The following is a 19,478-nucleotide window of genomic DNA, read 5'->3' on the forward strand; positions in this document are numbered from 1 at the left end:
GTAGAAAGACTCTTCCCCGGCAGAGATGGTCACGACTTTGGTGGACATAGGATCAATAAACGAGGCGTAGGATTCAATTAGAGTTCGACATGCTACATACTCCCCCAGAACCTGATCAAATAGTGGGCATGAAAAAGGTCCATCCACCTCACTGAAATCACTGCGTTATCTTATGGGAGCAATGGTTTATTTGAAAGTTGGATCACCAAAAAGGACTAGTGAAACTGAAGGTGTAGACTAGATAGGAAAAAGGTGGATCACCACTGCAGAAAAATATAGGGAATTACAGCTACCGAATCCAGATCGTGGAAGAGGGTAGAACAGCAGTGGGCTTACAATAATGCTCAATGAAGACTCTAAAAAAATCCTTCAGCTGTAGCGCCCTTTCGGTGCCTAGCTGCCATGCGATCCTAAGGAAGCACGAGGGCTGGGATACGGTCAGGTTGCCCAAACCTGGACAGGGGAAGTCGAGAGGCGGAGGTCGGGTTCGAACCACGGAACTTCCGGTCAGTAAATTCGCGCTCTAACCACTTGAGCCATCTCGCCTCAATGAAGACTCTGGACAACCTACTGACGATTTCGGCCCATCCAGCAAACCTAGCATCCGAGTGTCCATCAGCCCTAGCTCCAAACCCAACACCAAATGGTACATATGCTTCGATAGGCACTCACTTGCAAATTAACTTGGTGACACCCGAATCTCTCGTTCATTTTTGTTTTTCAAATGAATACACCGCAGAAAGGTCGCCTTGTGTTTTATTTGGAACGATACTGAAGACAGTGAGACGTTTGACAGTACTACACATAAAACCAACGAAAATTCAGAACCCACTAGCAGTTTCGCTGTTCCTGAGACTCATCAGATAACACTAGTCTCCGGATACTCATTAAACACACCTCATACATGGCAGGACCATAAGAGTATGGTGCACAGACCGGTCGGTCTGGCACTTTAGTTGTACCATATCGATGATGCACATAAACCAAACTGACACTGACCAAAGTCAAAGAAACCGCTACACAAACAACGGGCGGAAGAAACAGACATAAACATCCAGGGTCCAGAATAAGCACAGCTAGATGAAAAAAGAAAGTGCGCTTCTTATGGTTTTACGCTACAGTACTCAAATAAAATGCAGCCATTCCAACCTCGTTGATCAACGGCACCGATAGGCGACAACAATGCAGGGTTGTACATTTAGCCATATATCAAATATTTTCACCGACAGTTGAGGTCACATCATAGCTCTAAACTTACCACCAGATCATGGATTACGTACAAAATGGAAATATCTGGGATTTGGTCCAACTCTTCAAGAGAGCTCTTCAAGAGCTCAGGGAAAAACCATACGGTTGAAAAACGATAGAGTAATGCAAAAAAAATCAAGTGTGCGACAGAAAAGAACTATCCCTGAAGCGGAAAAGGCGGATATCGAGTAGGGAAATTCTATCAAAACGCTCCATTGTTCAAAGGATTGCAAACCACACTCAGCAATGCCGTCTCTCAAGGTCCGATCACGTCCTGTGATGCCAACTGACTGAAATAGCCGATCAAACGTTACAGTATCATCTAATCCAGGTCGTCAGTTTTGCTTGTTTTTCATCCTACAAACCACTCACCGAAGTGCAACGGCTCGAGCTGCAGCAGAGGAGCGATGCAGCTCGTGTGGTCCGCCTAAAAACATCAATTGACACTATTAACACATTTGCAAAAAACTTGGGCAAATTGTACGTCTACGACATGAAGAAAAATGGCCCAGCTGTAACACCCATTCGATGCCTAGTTGCCATGGGAAGAGTGCACTGCAGATTTTGTACGACCTTCCCATTTTATTCAACTCATTGTGTGGCCAGGCACTTCACTACATATATATATATATATATATATATACATAAAGCTCTAGAGTGAAAAGAAGAGAAAGAGTGGGCGGGGACCTAATGCTGGTCTATGTCAAGCTTTCTGAAATGCCTATATCTACAACCGTTCAGACATTCTAGGAGCAAAGCGACAGCACGAACGCCACTGATATCGATTAGCTGCCTCTAGCCAACACAGACGGGGGTCACGGGGACCCGATCCTGGAAGGAGTAAAACACCAACAACACCCAAACTCTTCGTGATCTCTTTCACACCCTTGTGCCGAGGCATGTGTGATCCACCTCGCGGTTTGCGCCATTTTGAAGGAGGCACGGAGAACAACACTCGTCTCGGTAGATGGTGTTTCGGCATGACCTAGTCATTGGTCATGTTTTCCCAGATTGAAGTACCTGCAGCACAATCAAATACCCGTTTTCTAATCAACTCGTTACTAACATCCTGACACCATCCAAAACCAACCAAGCTTCTGAGACATCGGTGGTCAAATACCTGAGGACGCTTCACACCATCTGTCCGCAGAGGCCGTCTTGCAAAAACGCCCACTGGAAAATGGGTTGAGCAGTTCACACTACCTGCAACGCAGCCCCTGAAAACAGTACATGCGGGTGAATGGACCGCAAACCTCCACTGCCCGTCATAAGTAGCAAAATACGAAATATCCCGGCTGGAACATGAGAAGTCACTAGAATCGGACGATCGTATCTAGCTCTTTTCAAAGAACGCGAAGAATCCATGCTCGCCTATCTGACAAAAGTTATAGGCGCCATGTGGGTTGAAGGGAAAGTATATGCAGAATGACACATCCTGACAGTTATTCATGCCTTCAAGGAGGGCAAATGTATACTGGTTGAAAACCCTCGTGGCATCAGCCTGGTAGCAGTGACATTGAAGGTACTTTCTGGTCTCCTACTTCGAAAGTTGACCGAACACCGAAAGGCAAATCCGTGAAAACCAAGCTAGGTTGCGTCTTGCAAGAGGATGCATCAATCACATTTCCAATCTCCGACAGATTCTGAGACAGCGACGTTGCTTCCAGCAACCAACAGTGATATAAAAGCTTCCACTGACTATGTAGACCGTTAAGTGCCATGACAGTATCTATGGAGCAAAGGTGCCCACTACAAATTCTCGACCCTCCTCAAGGCACTGTGCGCCAACGCCGGCGGACGCGTGAAGGTTTACGGGAAGCTCTTATCTGAGTTCACTGAATCAAGATGTACCAGGCAAGGCTGTCCCTCTTTCGTCTCTACTCTTCAACTCCGCTATTGATATGACATCACATTAGTTCATCGACTTCCTCGAAGAGTCCTTTTCGCAAAGCCACGCGGAAGGTGGAAACGAACCAAGCAAATCAAGCAGTGATTTGACGACGAAGTATGAAAGCCATTTCCAGCAAACACTGCTGCGCTGGTCACTGTCATCTCATTGGATGGGGACTCTGAGACGGGATACATCAATAGTTAGAAGTTGCCAGACATGGCCAAAGCACGCGTCCAACGGCACACGTGTATCCAAGCTGTTACCTTCAGTGCGCAGCTTCCCATTCCGATCTCCCCAATAAAAGTTCACTGAAAACCTTACATTCACGCGTCACTTACATCAGCCACCGTCTCCAATGCGTAGCCATCTACCCCTACCTCCCCAGATCGGCGAAAAAAAAAACTGTGACAACCATATTCACTGTAAAACAGGTACACGGTGTTTACTTCTGGTGATAATGCGAATTTCTATGACAGTTTGCGCTTGTTGTGTCTGCTTACTCAATATGCTCTGAACATGAGACTACACAACGAAACCAAGAGCAAGCGCCGATCGCATAAAAATTAGAAAGTCCTTGTTGAAGGGCTTCACTTCCTGGATTCCATTATTAAAAGGGGTCCATCTAAGATATGTTCTTTAATACCACAAAGTTTCATATTTTGGGTGACTTAATGCTATACATGTGAAGGTTGTGGACTTAGTTAGTAGTATCCGTCGGCAGAGAGTGGCTTACTGAGTTCTCGTTCTTTAAGCCAGGATGTCAGGCGAATTAACGTCAGAGGGGAAGTCATGCCACACTCAGTTGGTTGGAATACGCTCTCTTGGGGGTTTCATAGTGAAATTAACTTTCCGAAAATTGTTAGGAAAAGATCTGCATCTGTTGATACGATCAGACATGTCAAATAACTGGATACGTACGAAGTTCCTGTATCCAGATATTTCGGCAATCCAAATACACGGCTTTTAGAATTGACCTGAACTGAACTCAGATTTGGCGACTCATATTCACATCACAATTCTATTTCAGACATTCATTCTACGGTCAGCATCGATAAAGGAAGCATTTTGAAGCTTGGTCGCCTCCAGCTTCATTCGTTTCTTATACAACCACTACAGTCCATCCCTTACAGTCGATCCATGATGTTTACTACACATTCACACAGATATGCGTTTGCCGAACTACTCATCCTTTTTGTGGTTCACGGTCTATTTGTAGTCCTACTTCGTGACCTACTTTAGCTGCATGAATAAGCATGAGATGCGTTTGGGAGGTCCGTTTGCTAAATGAGCTGGTGAGTGCGTTTATCAACCCTGCTTTTCATTAACCCGACGACCAAGCCTCGGGTTAAGAGCATGATTTCAACAAACATGGTATCAACAAGCTTCCTGGATTCCATCTTCAAGATCCCACTTCTCTCATCCGTGTGCAGAATGACAGCACTCGTCCAGAAACCTATTCTGCAGGCGTGAACAAAGCAACCCTACATGTCAGCCGAATGCAACGGGATTGGGGTTGATTGTGGTCTATAAGCGTCCCCCGTTCACGCCCTAGATCGAGAGTGCTTCGAGGCCAGCTTGCAGCTGTGCGCCATGGTAAAATTGAATGGGAGAGTGGTGAATTATATCCGGAAATCATGGGGAGAAGAATAAACTGGGGACTGGTAAGCGTGGACGTTGCAGATGATGATATAATTCAGAATAATCTGAAAGAAGTTGATTGAAGCACGACTAAATGTGGGCTTATTCCTATCGGTTAGAAAGAAATTGTCGGGACAGCGACAAAAACAACGAGTCTAATACGCATAATTCCTGAGTAACACTGAAATACATATATGTCAACAGCGCCTGAGCGGTGGTGCACATTGGGTCTGGCTACCAAGTCGACGAAACTAACGTCACAGAAATTACGCGACCCTGTGCATAAACGATAGACTTGACAAGCCGATTGGGGGAACATGCCAGCCATGAAGAACCGGTTACATGCTACTTTCCCTAGGGTTCTCAGCCATGTGCAAGATGAACGCGTAGATTGCAACACCAACAACAGAGCCGTTTGGCAGTACCAACTTTCAGGTCTTGTTGTCACATGCGAGCGCTATGATTCTGCCGATAATAGCATAAACGAGAGCCTTTTGTGGAAGGCGGAGTTAAGAACCTAGCTGGTAGTGATTTCGATACACTACTTAATACACTTAACTCCATTGAGAACACCGTCAACCAAAACTGGAACAACACTGGTAAATTGGAGACCTTTTAGATCTTCAGGTGAATGCCATTAAGCACGGTTGCTCACGTCATAGTAACATGCTTTAGTTAGTACCATCTGTTTCTAAAATAACAAGCAAGTTGGCAATCATTAGTTGTGGTTTGACAAAACACGTATTGGTCCCAATCCATAAATTTGTGGCGTTAGTAGGTAACAGGATCAACTGGTAAAAAACTCAAAGGTCCTCGTCCTGTGCTTTAATGTCCTACATAGAAGTCCGGAAGCGCTGTAAAGGTGTAGGGTGAACATCGAAACGAGGTGTTTGGTTCACAGTAGATTGTACACCTTGATGAGAACCAAGCAAGAAACAATGTCTAGTACGAGTCTTCTCTCTGTATCTGCCTCACTCAGACACCATCTGCTGATGTGATTCCACGTAACTTGGAAAGTGTAAGCAGTGACCAGATTGACGAGGAAAAAGAAAGACGGCAGCCCTGATGAACAACCGTAGAATAATCTAACATGATTTGCAGTACGTGCATTGACGGAAGAGAAGGAATGCACACATCTACGACATGTCTGTTTGACCAAATACAGCCTTTTTCCCTAAGGCGGACCAGTTAAAGGGACCGGCTTAGTGGGATAATAACTTAGCGGTGATGCCTTTGTCCGTCAACCGATATTGCCTTGCCGAACAAATATGAATATCGGGAGCCTGTTAACAGCACCCCATCTAGTTCAGCGTAAAAAACCGTCTTTAGTTTGCCAAATATACGCAGGTGTCCATTGGTTTAACCGCTGTTGACCGATACATCCGTGTAGGAGGCCGACCGGCTGTTATTCGCTCTCCAGATCAACCCTCCCAATTATCTGGAAGTGGATTTTTCAGCCTCGAACAATGGCAGGATACGAACCGTTTACCAAGAAGCGACGTCCGCTGTACATATGAGATCAAACAGAAATCCACGGAAGGTCGGTAAGTACACAAAGCTCAATAATTGGAGTAGGACCTAAAAAACTTACATCATTGCTACCAATAGAGTCGTGGGACTGTAAATCAAAGCCGAAAGAACAGCCACTGGACGTAGATACTTTGCTGAGACTATGGACTGAAGAACTGTCATCATCAGTGGTAATGGGATCTGAATCGACACAATCGTTTGTTGAATCGTCAACAACTGAATACTCCAATAGTTTAGTGACATCAGCGACAAAATCCAAGGTCTGCGGTGAGAATTCAGGGTGAATCCGACTGGGTCCAACGGCCAAACAGCCCGAATGCAAAAGAGTACTATCAGTGGGCCAACTAGCAGCAGGTGCCCAAACAGAATTAGTTCTCGCTTGCTTCAATATATTTATTCCAAACGTCCGGGAAGCAATATCCTGGCGTGCCTTAGCCCCACCGGAGTTCAGCTTTGTCAGGTATAGATAGTGCGTCATATGGCAGGAACTTCACAAATACAGATGAAGTAAGATGAGTGCTTGCACAAAACTCACACGAATAATGCAGTATACTCTCAATTCTGAACACTTCGTGCCTTAATCCGATTGCACCAAACACATGAGCGTAGTGTGGGCGAAGACACCTGTTTGTACACCTTGTGTCCCCTTTGCACCATTCACGTACCGATTCATCGCAAACGAGATGACACACAAATGGAGTGCACGCAACAAGTGCGAATCACAAGAGCGGGAGAAAAACAACGGCACGGACCCTGTTGTCGTGCCGATCTATAAAAAAGTGGAGTTGCCATTGGTCGGTCAATCGAACCAATCAGGAGATTGAAACAAAGCAAGCCTGACTCAACAGGACGTGAGCGTAGGCAACCGCGAATGCTCGTAGCTGGCGTGAGATTGGAGGACAATGATGCAGTGGCGTAAAAACGGGACAATGCACGTGGCCGCTGTGATCGAACATAGCGACCTGGCGTACGATCCGCAGACCAGTGATGTCACAGTTAATTGACAAAGCGCAAAGGGCCGATGGAAAACACACGGACTAGATAAAAACAGACAAAAGACAGATTGCTCGCTTCGGTAGAAATAGACATCGTCATTATCTGACCCACTGACATGCAGCCGTGGGAGGGGAGGGTGGTGATAAAGTAACTAGGTGTGCTTCCCTTCAAATCCCGAACGCGCCAAATCGCCAATCACAGTCGCACTTACGAGGTTATCCAATCGCCGCTGTTTGGTAACAGAGCTAAGTGACCCATGCGCGAGGGAGTTTAAAGTAGTCTACCACTCAGGTCACGGCTTTCAACAAGACCGACTCCTAACAATGGTCCGGAGAGATTTCAGGCTGATGCTCCGTAGACTTTACTGTTATAACGCACCGGCGATTAACAAGACACATAGTACATTGTATGTCAAGGTATGAAAAATGGTGTACCATACACCACATTCAGCTAAATACACATCCGTCCGTACCATATTCGTGAAAGTACCATGGATACCGTAAATAACTGCCCTGACCTAGGAACTTTGACGGCCACATTCACACTTGTGCCCCGAATATCTTAATCTACCGGGCAAACCTCTTCCTGAGAACAGACTGGATGACACTAAGTGACTTTGATCTCGACACGAGAAAAACACCTTTTTATCAGAGATATCTCAAGTTGTGTGAGACAATTTCTAACAAATCAAATGAGTGGCGCGCGAAACCAGAAATATTGTACAGTTTTCAGACTTATAAGTAACTGCTGTAAGATGTATGAAACTACGTGAACTACGCGCGTAAAGGGCCCCCAAAATTGGTTCAATAAGTCAAGGGCCAAAAGTTCATCAGGTGCTCTTTGGAACTATAGCATGGACGCCAAAAAATTGTGGTTTCGGGCAGCCATACGGGGAATAGAATGTAAACCTTGATTGATCGTCGGAAGAAATAAAGTACAAACTATCCGTAGTTAGGCGTGAGAAGGCGCAAGGACCGGTCTGTATTCAGTCCTCTTCAAGGAAGGTGACTCATCTGATAAGGCTTACTGGTACTACATGGAACGAAGAGAAGGTGCACGCAGAATGGAGCTTGCCGACAGTTATCCCCATGTCAAGTGGTGTCAGACATAGCTGTCCTCTTTCGCTTTTCCTCTTTAACTTCGTCACTGATACGATTATGAAAGACTCACTACCAGCCTGTAAGGCCTGTGGAGTCGAAGTGTTCCCGGGGCGTCCGCTCACAGATATCAAGTATGCAGACGACATAGCTACTCTTGGATCTGATCCCGTGATATGAATAATTCTGCCTCACATTTTGGCATGCGCTTTACACCTGCAAAGTGTAAAGTGCTACTGCAAGACTGGGTCGGCTCCAACCCTAGCCCCATGTTTGCGGATGGACCTGCAAGACTGGGTCGGCTCCAACCCTAGCCTCATGCTAGCGGAAGAACCGATTGAGGTATTAGACAATTTGTTTACCTAGGCAACTGTATCAGTCCCGGTGGTCTCGCGAAAGATGAAATTTCCATCAGGATTGGGAAGGTCAGAACAGCTTTTGCGAAATTGCGCCACTTATTACGTAGGCGTGACATCGGCTTACCGTCAAGGGTCTAGTTTACAGTACTGCCGTGCGCTCCATACTACTGTACGGATCAGAAACCTCACTGCTGCGCGCCGAGAACGTCAAAAGACTTTCAGTGTTTGACCATCGATGTCTTCGGAGCATTGCCCGAATCTGGTGGGAACACCGGATCAGCAATGCTGAAGTACGTCGAATGGTATTCGGGAGAAATAACTCACCCTCCATAGACGAATTGATCACACTGCATAGGTTGCACTGGCTTGGCCACGTGCTGCGTATATCAGTCGACCAACTTCCTCGACTTCGCACAACCACGTGAAGGGTGGAAGAGAGCCAGAGGCGGTCAAACAATGACTTGGCAGCGAATTATGAAAGCCATTACTAGCAAACTCAGTTGCGCTGACCACTGCTGTCCTCCTGGATGGGGACCCTGAAGCGGGCTACATCAATGGCTAGAGACATTGTCAGACATGGTCCAGTCGCGCCCTCAATGGCGCTCGTGCATCCAAGCTGTTGTCTTCAATGCATAGCTTCGCTCCTCCAGTTAACAATCTGCTAGCAATTTATCAGCTCCCGCTTTCAAGGCGCAGCTACCAACCCCACCTCCCCAAATTATCGGCTAACGCAGCTGTGGCAGCTACAACCACTGTACAGGTACGCGGTTCTTACAGCTGACAATGATGACGATGATGATGGTCTCTGGTGGCGAGGCAGTTTGAAGCCTGGGAAGGAGGAATAACCAGTTCACTGCATAATGCTGAAATGAAACACTGTATATTTCTAATTCCTGGGGGAGAACGTAAATCGGGTCTTAAAATGTCCGCGGCTTACCTAGCAAGCAGCTTATCTACGCACTGGAGGCTAACAGTCTACATCAGGGCTGGGATTGGGTTGTGCTATCCCTGGAAGTAATTCTGACATGATTTGAACATCGCCTAAAAAACATGAAGTTCTTTCAAGGAAAAGCCGTACTCCGGTTTTGGCATACGGCAACACCAACAGCTTTTCTGAAATAAAAAAAAGTCAAAAACAGGAACGGACGTCGAACAGAACTGCCACCTTGGCTGCCAATCGACAAATCGACCCGCCTACCGAGGCAACGTAATTAGATGTGCGAGTGGACACAGGTGTTATCAGCGAGCGCTAGCACTAAGGTAGCAGTCGCCGTAGTAGGAGCCTCTTCATGAAAGTGACACAGGTTAACCACTCTGTGTGTAAACCCAGTCATTTCTTGAGACCGTATAATGCTGAATATTGTTTATCCTCCCAGCAGCGGCTTTACGACAAATAGACCAACAGACGAAATTTCAAATCTGATCTAAAGTTGATATGTCAGGTGTGCAGAGCTCAAACTATGAATAACTACTTTTCCGAAAGCGCGCCAGATTTTGATATCCATTAATTACGCTCAACTGGTGTGTCAGGCACCGCAAAGGTGATCATAACTGAGTGGAAAACAACATCTAACATTGGTTGTCATTCGTTCATGGCATGTATAGGCTTGCAAGGATGTTAACCATGAAGACAGAGGTATCTCGTTCAGTGGTCTAAGACCTCGCAATTGAACAGACATATTCAATTGGAGCGAATTACAAGCGAGGTCAAGTTCGTGTCATGAGGAAAATTCGTTGCTCCTTAAAACGTTTGCGCTCGCACCTCCATTCTAACCGCCCGCCGTACCATGGTGAAAAGCACTCGAAACCGTACTAAGAAAGACGACCAATCCTCATCACTCACACACGTAAAGTCGGATTACACAATAGGATTTTCCAAATGTGAGAAACTGCAACGAAAAGTGCGAATAACACCAAAGAAAACACAACACAATGACGGAAGGCGATTGAAAGAAGCAGGAAAGCACTACCCAGAATGTGAACAGTACTTTGAACAACCACTACTACATAAGAACTGATGGACTGAACTGAGTGAACTATTAATGAAAATACGCATTCACATCACTCTCGTTTAAACAGTCCCTCTCCTGCCCTGGCGCAATTATTGTGGTACGTGTGCACGACACTGAGTATGGACTCCATAAGATGCGATTACTCCACAGTCTGCTTTTTTTGCGGAAAACTACCTGTTATTTCAACCCGAATACCACACTGTGTGCGCATCTGACGGACCGGAACACCAGCAAAATAGCCCGGTGGCAAACGCGTGTCCTGTGTTACATTCACATTCTCACAGGTCCACAGACGGGAAGAGCTAGCTGCAACCAGTCCATCGCGACAAGGCCTGCTGGAATTCAGCTGACTGACTGCGAATATCACTTGAACGACGTGCCAACTGACCCTAAAATGTAGGGCCATGATAGGCACCGGGCCTTACCGTCCTGTGTGTTGGCTAGATGGTCGACAAGACGGCAGTGACACCAGTAAAAAGTTGGAAACCCTTAATGCATAGCCCGTTGCATTGGTCAGGCCATGTGAAACGAATATAAGTTGGTCGCACTTCAAAAAGTGATATACATAATAGGCAAGACTAAGACGATGGCACAAAAAAGGCTTCAGATGAACTTTACGTTTCGATAGCACCATGCTTGACAAGTTCCCCGAGTTTATCAGTCGACCCTCTTTCTTCGGGCTTCCATCGGATTCACAGACTCACGGACAGTAGCACATTCGGATTCACGCGGACGATCTGTGCCATCATAACAATGTACAGGCGTTGAAAGGTATAACGACTGTTGATGCCTGTATACGTAATGGATGTCAGCCAGTCATACATAAATCACGCAAACCTGGCACAGGATAGGAGGGGTTTGTGACTTTAGCTATGAAGTCGAGGGCAAGACACTTCGGTGAACTTTTACTAGATAGGGGCTGTTTTTGAAAAATTTCGCGGAAAAACTGTGTAATAAAAATGGGCATCCAGCATGTGCTAAAAATTACCAACACAAACCTTCCGAAACATTTCCGGAACTTCTTGAATCACACGCAAGTGCGAATGAAGTCAGTTGAAACAACCAAATTATAAAAAACCTCCCTGTTCCGTGCATACAGCCTGAGAACGGCGGAACCAGACGTCGGAAAATTTCAGGTTGCACGTTTCACCATCACTAAACAGTCCATTTAACTCCCTATGTTTTAGTCAACTAGAGGATCTTCCTTATTTTCGCGCAGTTCAAAATGCGGAGGATCTCAGAGGACTTGCCAAATATACGACATTCAAATCGATCAATCCAAGTCACACTCGACGTACTTGTTTCTTGGTTACTTATTGCTTAGAACAACTTCACTTTGACCTTGCCAAACCTACACGTTCTCATACACATAGAAATCGGCTTAAAGTTCCTAGATAGAAAACTAATCAAAGAAACTTCACTGCAGTGCTCATTCTGACATCTCAGTAAGCACAAGTGACTCCGCCAAACCCCAAATATACCGAGTTCGAGTGATTTCCATAAATCGAATCAAAGGAACTAATATTTTGCTCACATCCGAAGCATAATGAATAATGAACAATAATACCTGGAACAATACAACTACGACCATGAACGCCAACCCATCGTGCACGCCAGATGCAGCTCAGTTAATTTTCGCATGGATGAGTGGAATGGTCATGTTCCATGTTGGCAATGGAAATGATACATTTTTAGCTTTTTAACCGAAGTGCTGCTTGAATATTCTTTACATCTCAGGGATCGAAATCCTCCTACGGGAACTGGCTCACGGGCAATGAGTTAGCTGACGATATTGTTCTTCTCGGAACTATTTTAACTAACATAAATAATTTTGCTGCGAGGTCCCGCATGACCTTCACACGTACCAGTCAAGTGCTATTACAAGATTCACCACATTCATCACTAACAGAGGCAGAAACACCAGTATTCACACTCATGCTTCACTCCCGTAAAACCACAAAGTCCATCTAAGGACAATTAGAGCCATAGTAAAAATCAGAGAAAAGCGTGGGTGGGAGAGGGAGCCTTGATGATTTCTTTGTGACTGGGTAGGACCAAATCCGAAAATCAGACTCAACTGAACCGAACAAGGTGGCAGATAAATATGTAGGCAGTTACATAAGCCCTTCCCGAATTGGGAAGTCCAGGGTAGCACTTGTCAAACCCTGACATTTGTGGCGCCGGTGTGACATCAGCTTGGCTATCAAGGCTACTATACTGCGGCTCGATGTGTTCTAACCTATGGGTCAGAAGAATGATCGCTGTGTGCAGATCTCCAGACTGTGTACCTGACCATCGGTGCAGCTCTCTTCCCCCAACCTTGTCAGATGAAGACCACCCAAGTCAGTCCATGACTTGGTATCGAGGCATAAAAGTCCTTACCAGGCAACTCAGTCGCATTAGTAACTACCCTCTCCCCGGGTAGGGGAATTCGGGAGGAGGCAAACAAACGATCCGTGACCTTGAGCAATATGGCTAGGTCACGCAATCAAAGGCGATCCTACATCACAGCTATCGTCTTTACTAAGTAGCACCTCACTCCCTATCAGTCAAACAGGCGATAAGGCCATCGCCTCTAACGTATGCTTCTCATTCCCTTATTCTTCTTATTATAAGTGGACGAAGCTATAGCGGCTGGAGCCGCTGTACCTCGGTACACGGTGTGTAGCGTGGTTCGAACAATGAAAATTTAAGGGTTACATGATAAGCGGACATTGAAAGTAAATTAGGTGCAAAAGTCTATTTTTGCGTAAGATCTTGAAAATTTAACACACCGCTGTTAGCGTTGTTCACAATATACCTAATAAGGAGGCGTAAGCTTATATATACCTAGAGTATACCATTAGATATGGATAGGGTTTTTTCTGGTTTAGAGATAATCAGATAGAAATCGTGCAACTTATATTCACTGATGTGTACTGTGCAACCCAACTGACGCTCCGCCACAAAAAGTGACGCACTTAACACATAGAAGTCGTTTAACTGGCCTATTGACTAAACGCACGGAAGCAACGCCGAAAATGATTCTTGACGTATGTCATCCATCAACCGGTGCGGATACTTGGTAAAGTGGACAGTGAAAATCTCTTTTCTTCTTCTAAAAAACCTATTTCCGTAACAGGTAAATAAGAGCATTTTGCTGATATAATGTATGATGCTCGAATCTGCATACTTTCGGTGAAATATATGGTTAGAACTACCTTTGCTAGCACAAAAGCAGCAGTTATCCATCTTGGTTTACAGAGCTGTTTAGGTCTTCTCATTCACGAGCTTAATTTAGAACTGCTAGGGTTTGTATGATCTATTCCTATAGGCACATGACTCCGAATCTAGTTACCGGCAAAGTTTATGGGATTTGACTCCGACGAAGTAAACGCCAGGTAAACGGACGTCTACAGCTGAATCAATCATTCAATCCAATAGCTGCGCACGCTCCAGGTATAGTATGGTGGACCATCATAACAAACCAGGCAGCAACGGGTGAACCCGTGTCTGTCAGCTGTGGAATTATTCGACGTTGCAGCAGGTGACTGCATGATAAGACCAATAAGAACAATAATTAGACCCCAATAATGGTACTTGCCGGTCATGGAGTCTGATAAGAAAAAAAGATCCAATGGTTTCGGGGCCAAATTGGCTACCGAAACAATCAACTTAGTTTAACTCGAGGAAACGGGTACCGATGTGGCTAACGCTGGGGGTGGAGGTCAGGTGTGCAAACCTTGTTATTCAGATGTAACGTGGCGGCAACGATTAACAGGGTAGAAATTTCCCTTCGGTTTGGAAACCAGTACCAAAAGTTAATCAACTTTTCGAACAGCCCCAGGGCAATTGTCACCATCAATGCAGATCAGTAAGTTAAATCCAGCGTCCCTGTATGATACTGCGGTGCATACTGCTAGGAATTACACCAGCGAGCAGTCCCCTCGAATTACTAACGTGCAACGTGGAGAAACTAATAAGCGAAAACATTCGTCCGTGGGAATATGTGGCCCGTGCTTGTCAACACTGTCAGTGGAACGATGTTTTGCCACAAGCTCTTGAACGTAGCTTTCAAAAACCAGCCCAAACAATGCGGAGTATCATCCCCATCGTAACCGCACTTCCAACACTACCACTATCCGTACTCGGTCGCCCTAGGCTCCTTGGTCGCCTTGGTGCCTAGCTGCAAAACCTTTACAAATGCAATAAGACTTTTTATGCCAGAATGTTGTATTTTGCTGCTCAAACCAAAAACCATTTTAATCTTCGTTCATATTTTTACAGATCACCAAATTTCACTGTCCACTGAAGCAATCACACCTCTGATGGAAAAATTCTGGTGGAATACTTTCCTAGCATCGCTGGGACCCCGGGATGCCTAGAGGGAACTCAAAAGTTAGGACCCGTACTCTGAACTGAATTGCCTGTCCTTCATAGCTTTCGAAAATTCAACTTCATTGTGCGAATACTGGGTGCCCGGTCGCCCAGTGCCAGACGCAATCAGCTTACCGTGGGCGCGCGACGCTGTTGCAAGACACTTATTTTCAGCTCCAATCGCGGACGCGTCGATCGCATTACTGGCACCTTGCCGGCTGTCTAACCAACAAAGGGTGGTAAGGCCGTGTGTCACCATGCCCCTAAAGCGCACATGTAGCCACCACGCGGTTCAGACGACATTCGCCATCACTCAGTTGAATTCCGGCCGGCCTCGTGACGATGAGCTTGTCACGGTTTGCTGGTCCTGATTGCGGATCCGCATAGGGTAGGCATTTGCCACCAGGTAATTTACTGGTTTTCGGGCTCACCTAGACGCACGTTTTGGGGGTTGGCCTATTGTGACGATGCACAATAAATCAGAAACCTTAGCTTAGGCGTTCGGTCAAAAGGCGGGAGGGAAGTGTGGCAAAGGATAGATGTTACTTTCAGCCTACCTGTTAACAAATAGTAGTGAAAAACAGAGGCAAATGTGGTCGAAACCTGCTGGTCTAACCTCAGAAAAGGGGGCCTGAACCATTTGCTACACCGATGAGATCTACATTAACGGGATACTTTCAAGTTGAGTTACCGGTAACCGTCTCATTGTGACAGACTGACACTTGAAATGAGATGACGCTGGTACAAAACCGCGCAAATTGACATAAGTCTATATCTATGTTCAGTAGTGTTGTGCAACGGCTCAGGCACTTACAGTAATTGTGCACACCACGAGGAAGTACAGGTGAAATTGCTGTTTAGAAACGTGCGCTGAACAAGGTGACGGTGGTCTCCAAGGCGACTAAAATATCAGTGTTAGTACAGTGAGGTCACACAGGACCGACTCAAACAAGGAATTGATCGGCTGCCTGGTATTACTCGTGTATGGTCTTAGTTATCAATGAAGCGGGGTCTCGAAGTGAGGTTCAACTTCTTTGAGTGATCAAAACTGCGTATTCTGAAGGACACTTTTGTGAAAAGATGAAAAACATCCCGACGTTGAAGAGACTTGTGCATTAGCTCATAAGTTACGCTGCGGCTCGATGAACAAGAACTCGAGGGAAAGGGCTAGGTACGTTAGACAACAGGTAACTAGAACGTCAAAAGACTAGAATATGACTCACTTTATCGGTCACAGCCATTTTGATGTGCCGAACGCAATCTTTATCCGAAGGGAATTGTGTTACGTGTTGAACAAGTAGACGAACTACGTTTATATGGCCCTTTCGAAATGCAGCCATAAGGCAGCTAACTTTTCGGTTGTCTTGGCTGTTCACATCGGCATTATATTTGATCAAACTTTGGACGACCTCGAGGTGACCGCCTGAGAAAGGAAAACGGGTACGTGAGAAATCAAACAAATTACCGTTTAGATAGCCCACATATGTAATGGAAGTGTAAGGATGCATGCCGTTCCATGAAGTCAAAAAGTAACTCACCATTGGAAGCGAGCCACAAGGGTGTGGCACCTTTCTTGTTCCGTGCTTCGACGATTGCACCCCTACGAGGAAAAAACGAGGTATTACTAAACTACTGACAATAAGCAAGTAGTAAGAACAGATCGACTATGCCAGCTGAGCACGATCAATCGGCGTACCAAAGGTTAGGTGGATATCCGAGTGAACAGGAAATGCATCCTGGTGAAAAATTTACAAGGATTGTAACAACAGTATACCTGGCAATCCAAGCGATTAAATGCGTGTGCGAAATATACAGAGTTTTTTTTTGTATAACGACCTCAAGACAGAGTTTATGGGATTCCAGGTGGGAGCAGCGTATACACGCAAGAGCACGCAGGTATTCGCATCCTTTCTCAGCGTGGAGTATGACGAACCATATATCACTGGCCTTCTTCCGTCCTTTCTCGTGCAATCTATATTTCCAGCCAATTTAGCCTTAATCTATTTAGACCAAACCTCTGCAGTGTCAATCGTCCAGCTTATTCTTATTTATAAACTAAATAAGCCGTAGGTATTTATTTTAAATTTAGTTTCAGGAGAGTTGGAGTGGACAGGATACAGAAAACGAACTGGACTGTATCGAAAACATCAGTTCATCAATCTGACGCCACATGGAAAAATTTACTACCATGTAGAAACTGAGATTGAATATTCGTAACAAAATCATATGCTTTTAAGGCATTGGTTTTGCGAATTAGTCGCAGAGGCTTTTCACGTCCTACATAGTCCCAGGTTCGAGATGGCCAGTCTGTTTCTAGATCATTAGCTGCCGCGACAGAAATGCATTCCGTCGCAAGAATCCACAGCTGATAGATTTAACCTAGCCAACGAAAGCTACTTTACAACTTACAAGTGCAACAATAAGACAAAGGAAAAATCTAACACTGCAATATGAATCTTGTCAAACGTCACCGCAGAATTTCTTAGCACTCTTGGGGAGTATCAAGTATTACCATCATCATTGTCAGCTGTAAGAACCGCGTACTCGTCATACTGTGGTTGTAGCTGCCACAGTTTCGTTCATCGATGATTTGAGGGGGGCAGGTAGCTGCGTATTGCAGACGGAAGATGATAAATTGGGGCATAAATCCAGCAGTCAGTGGGCTGTCAAGTGGGGGGGGGGTTGGAAAGGGAGCTGTGCACTGAAGGCAATAGCTTGGATGCCCGAGCGCCATTGAGGGCGCGACTGGGCCATGTCTGACAATGTCTCTAATCACTGATGTGAACCGTCTCAGGGTCCCAATCCAGGAAGACGGCAATCACCAGCGCAGCTGAGTTTGCTGGGCAGGGAATGTCAGACTCATTGATAAACCATCAACGAACTGCTGCTGTATGACTGTCAGTTTCCAGCAGAAGTAGCCCACTCCAAAACATTATACAGGAGGTTTACGAGCTTCTTTTATGACGGAGCTGTCAGAAAAACGCTGAACTGACATGAACCTAACAGAGGTGAATGTCGGAAGTCCAACAACATATTGCTTTTTTCTCAACACATCCCAGTATTCAGTCGGTAAACTAAGTTTCGACTGAACCATTGGGCAACGAATACGAACTAATCCATGACCTCGACCGTGAAATGGACCCAGGTGAACGGCTTAGACTAGGCGTTAACCTACTACAACCACCTCAGTTCAAATTACTTCAAAGTACTTCAGTCAGACCCGCAAACTAAAGGTGGGATTGTTGTAAATGCTGAAAATTCTCGTGTGCAGATGCACTGCTACATCCATGTGTACTGAAAAACGTCTATTTGTTTATAGTATGAGGGACGCCCAAATAAATTTTGGGCATTTTTGCATGGCCTGCTAGTCACAGACAAAATAATTTTGAAGTGCCACAAAATATAACCGGCATGTTTGAAACGGAGTCCGTAGCCACGAAATCCGCAACTGCGGTAAATTACTCCATTTAATGCTTTGCTTTGCCTTGGCAAGCTCAATTGCTATACTTCAAGCATCATGTTAACCGGAGCGAAGTAGCAATTACATGATGTTGCGTCACAAATCGCCTATAACCTACCACGCTCATTCGATGGGTCGCGCAGCGAAGGCGGCGGTCGCCGGGGCCAACTTCGAACGGCTTAACACTAACTGCCATAGCTACTAAGAGAATGTGGGGCCGATGGCCTGTGGATACGGCCTGTCCAAGCTAAGGCAGCAACCGAAGATCATGGTGATAACTTGGTAACCCCCGCCAATGGGTTGAACAGTTGAATGCTGTCTCGTTCACTGGATTTTTGTTCACGACTCCAAGTTGGTACGAAACCTTAGTCTCAAATAGACACGTCTGAAAAACTTGGTATCACTGCTCTTGGTTTCACCGTGCTCTACTAGCTATGTCGTTATAAGGATTGTCTCAAAGCTAAGTAGAAATGAGTGAGGAAGTCATCATCAATGACTCAGCAAATTTTAGCCGGAAAATCCGAATTTTGATCAGTTTCAACCAGGATTGCAAGTCTATCTGCAAAGTTAACCTATCAGCTAAGTGATATTTTGAGAGAGGTATAAACAGCCCATCCAGAAATGTTGCTTTGAAGCTGAGCGACAGTGTTTTGTTTTCGGAAGTGGTCGCACTCGGCCACACTAAATCGTATTTGACGTCGAACGCCACTGTGGACTCTTCGACGGGATATCTGGGAGGAACGCTGTAATATGGTCCTCAAATAGGGAACAAAGAACAAAGGACGCCAAGTGCGAACTGAACACCTTAGTTACAACTTCAGGAGACCATTGAAGAAATTCACCAGTGCCGCACTTTTCGAGTGTACGCCTGGTACTGTTACTTATTGGATC

General features: G+C 45.5%; 1 protein-coding gene across 1 annotated transcript in view; it reads right to left on the reverse strand.

The window, feature by feature from the left end:
• Window positions 1-19,478, reverse strand: part of T265_01850 (hypothetical protein) — a gene marked incomplete at both ends in the record, with an annotated part of 54,555 nt that overhangs the window by 16,245 nt on the left and 18,832 nt on the right. Inside the window, 3 exons of the mRNA XM_009165960.1 lie at window positions 6,369-6,737; window positions 16,351-16,550; window positions 16,666-16,727. Coding sequence (XP_009164224.1) covers window positions 6,369-6,737; window positions 16,351-16,550; window positions 16,666-16,727 — 631 coding nt within the window. The remainder of the gene's footprint in view (window positions 1-6,368; window positions 6,738-16,350; window positions 16,551-16,665; window positions 16,728-19,478) is intronic.

This window comes from Opisthorchis viverrini (genome assembly GCF_000715545.1).
Source record: "Opisthorchis viverrini unplaced genomic scaffold opera_v5_20, whole genome shotgun sequence".
Lineage (NCBI taxonomy): Eukaryota > Metazoa > Platyhelminthes > Trematoda > Opisthorchiida > Opisthorchiidae > Opisthorchis > Opisthorchis viverrini.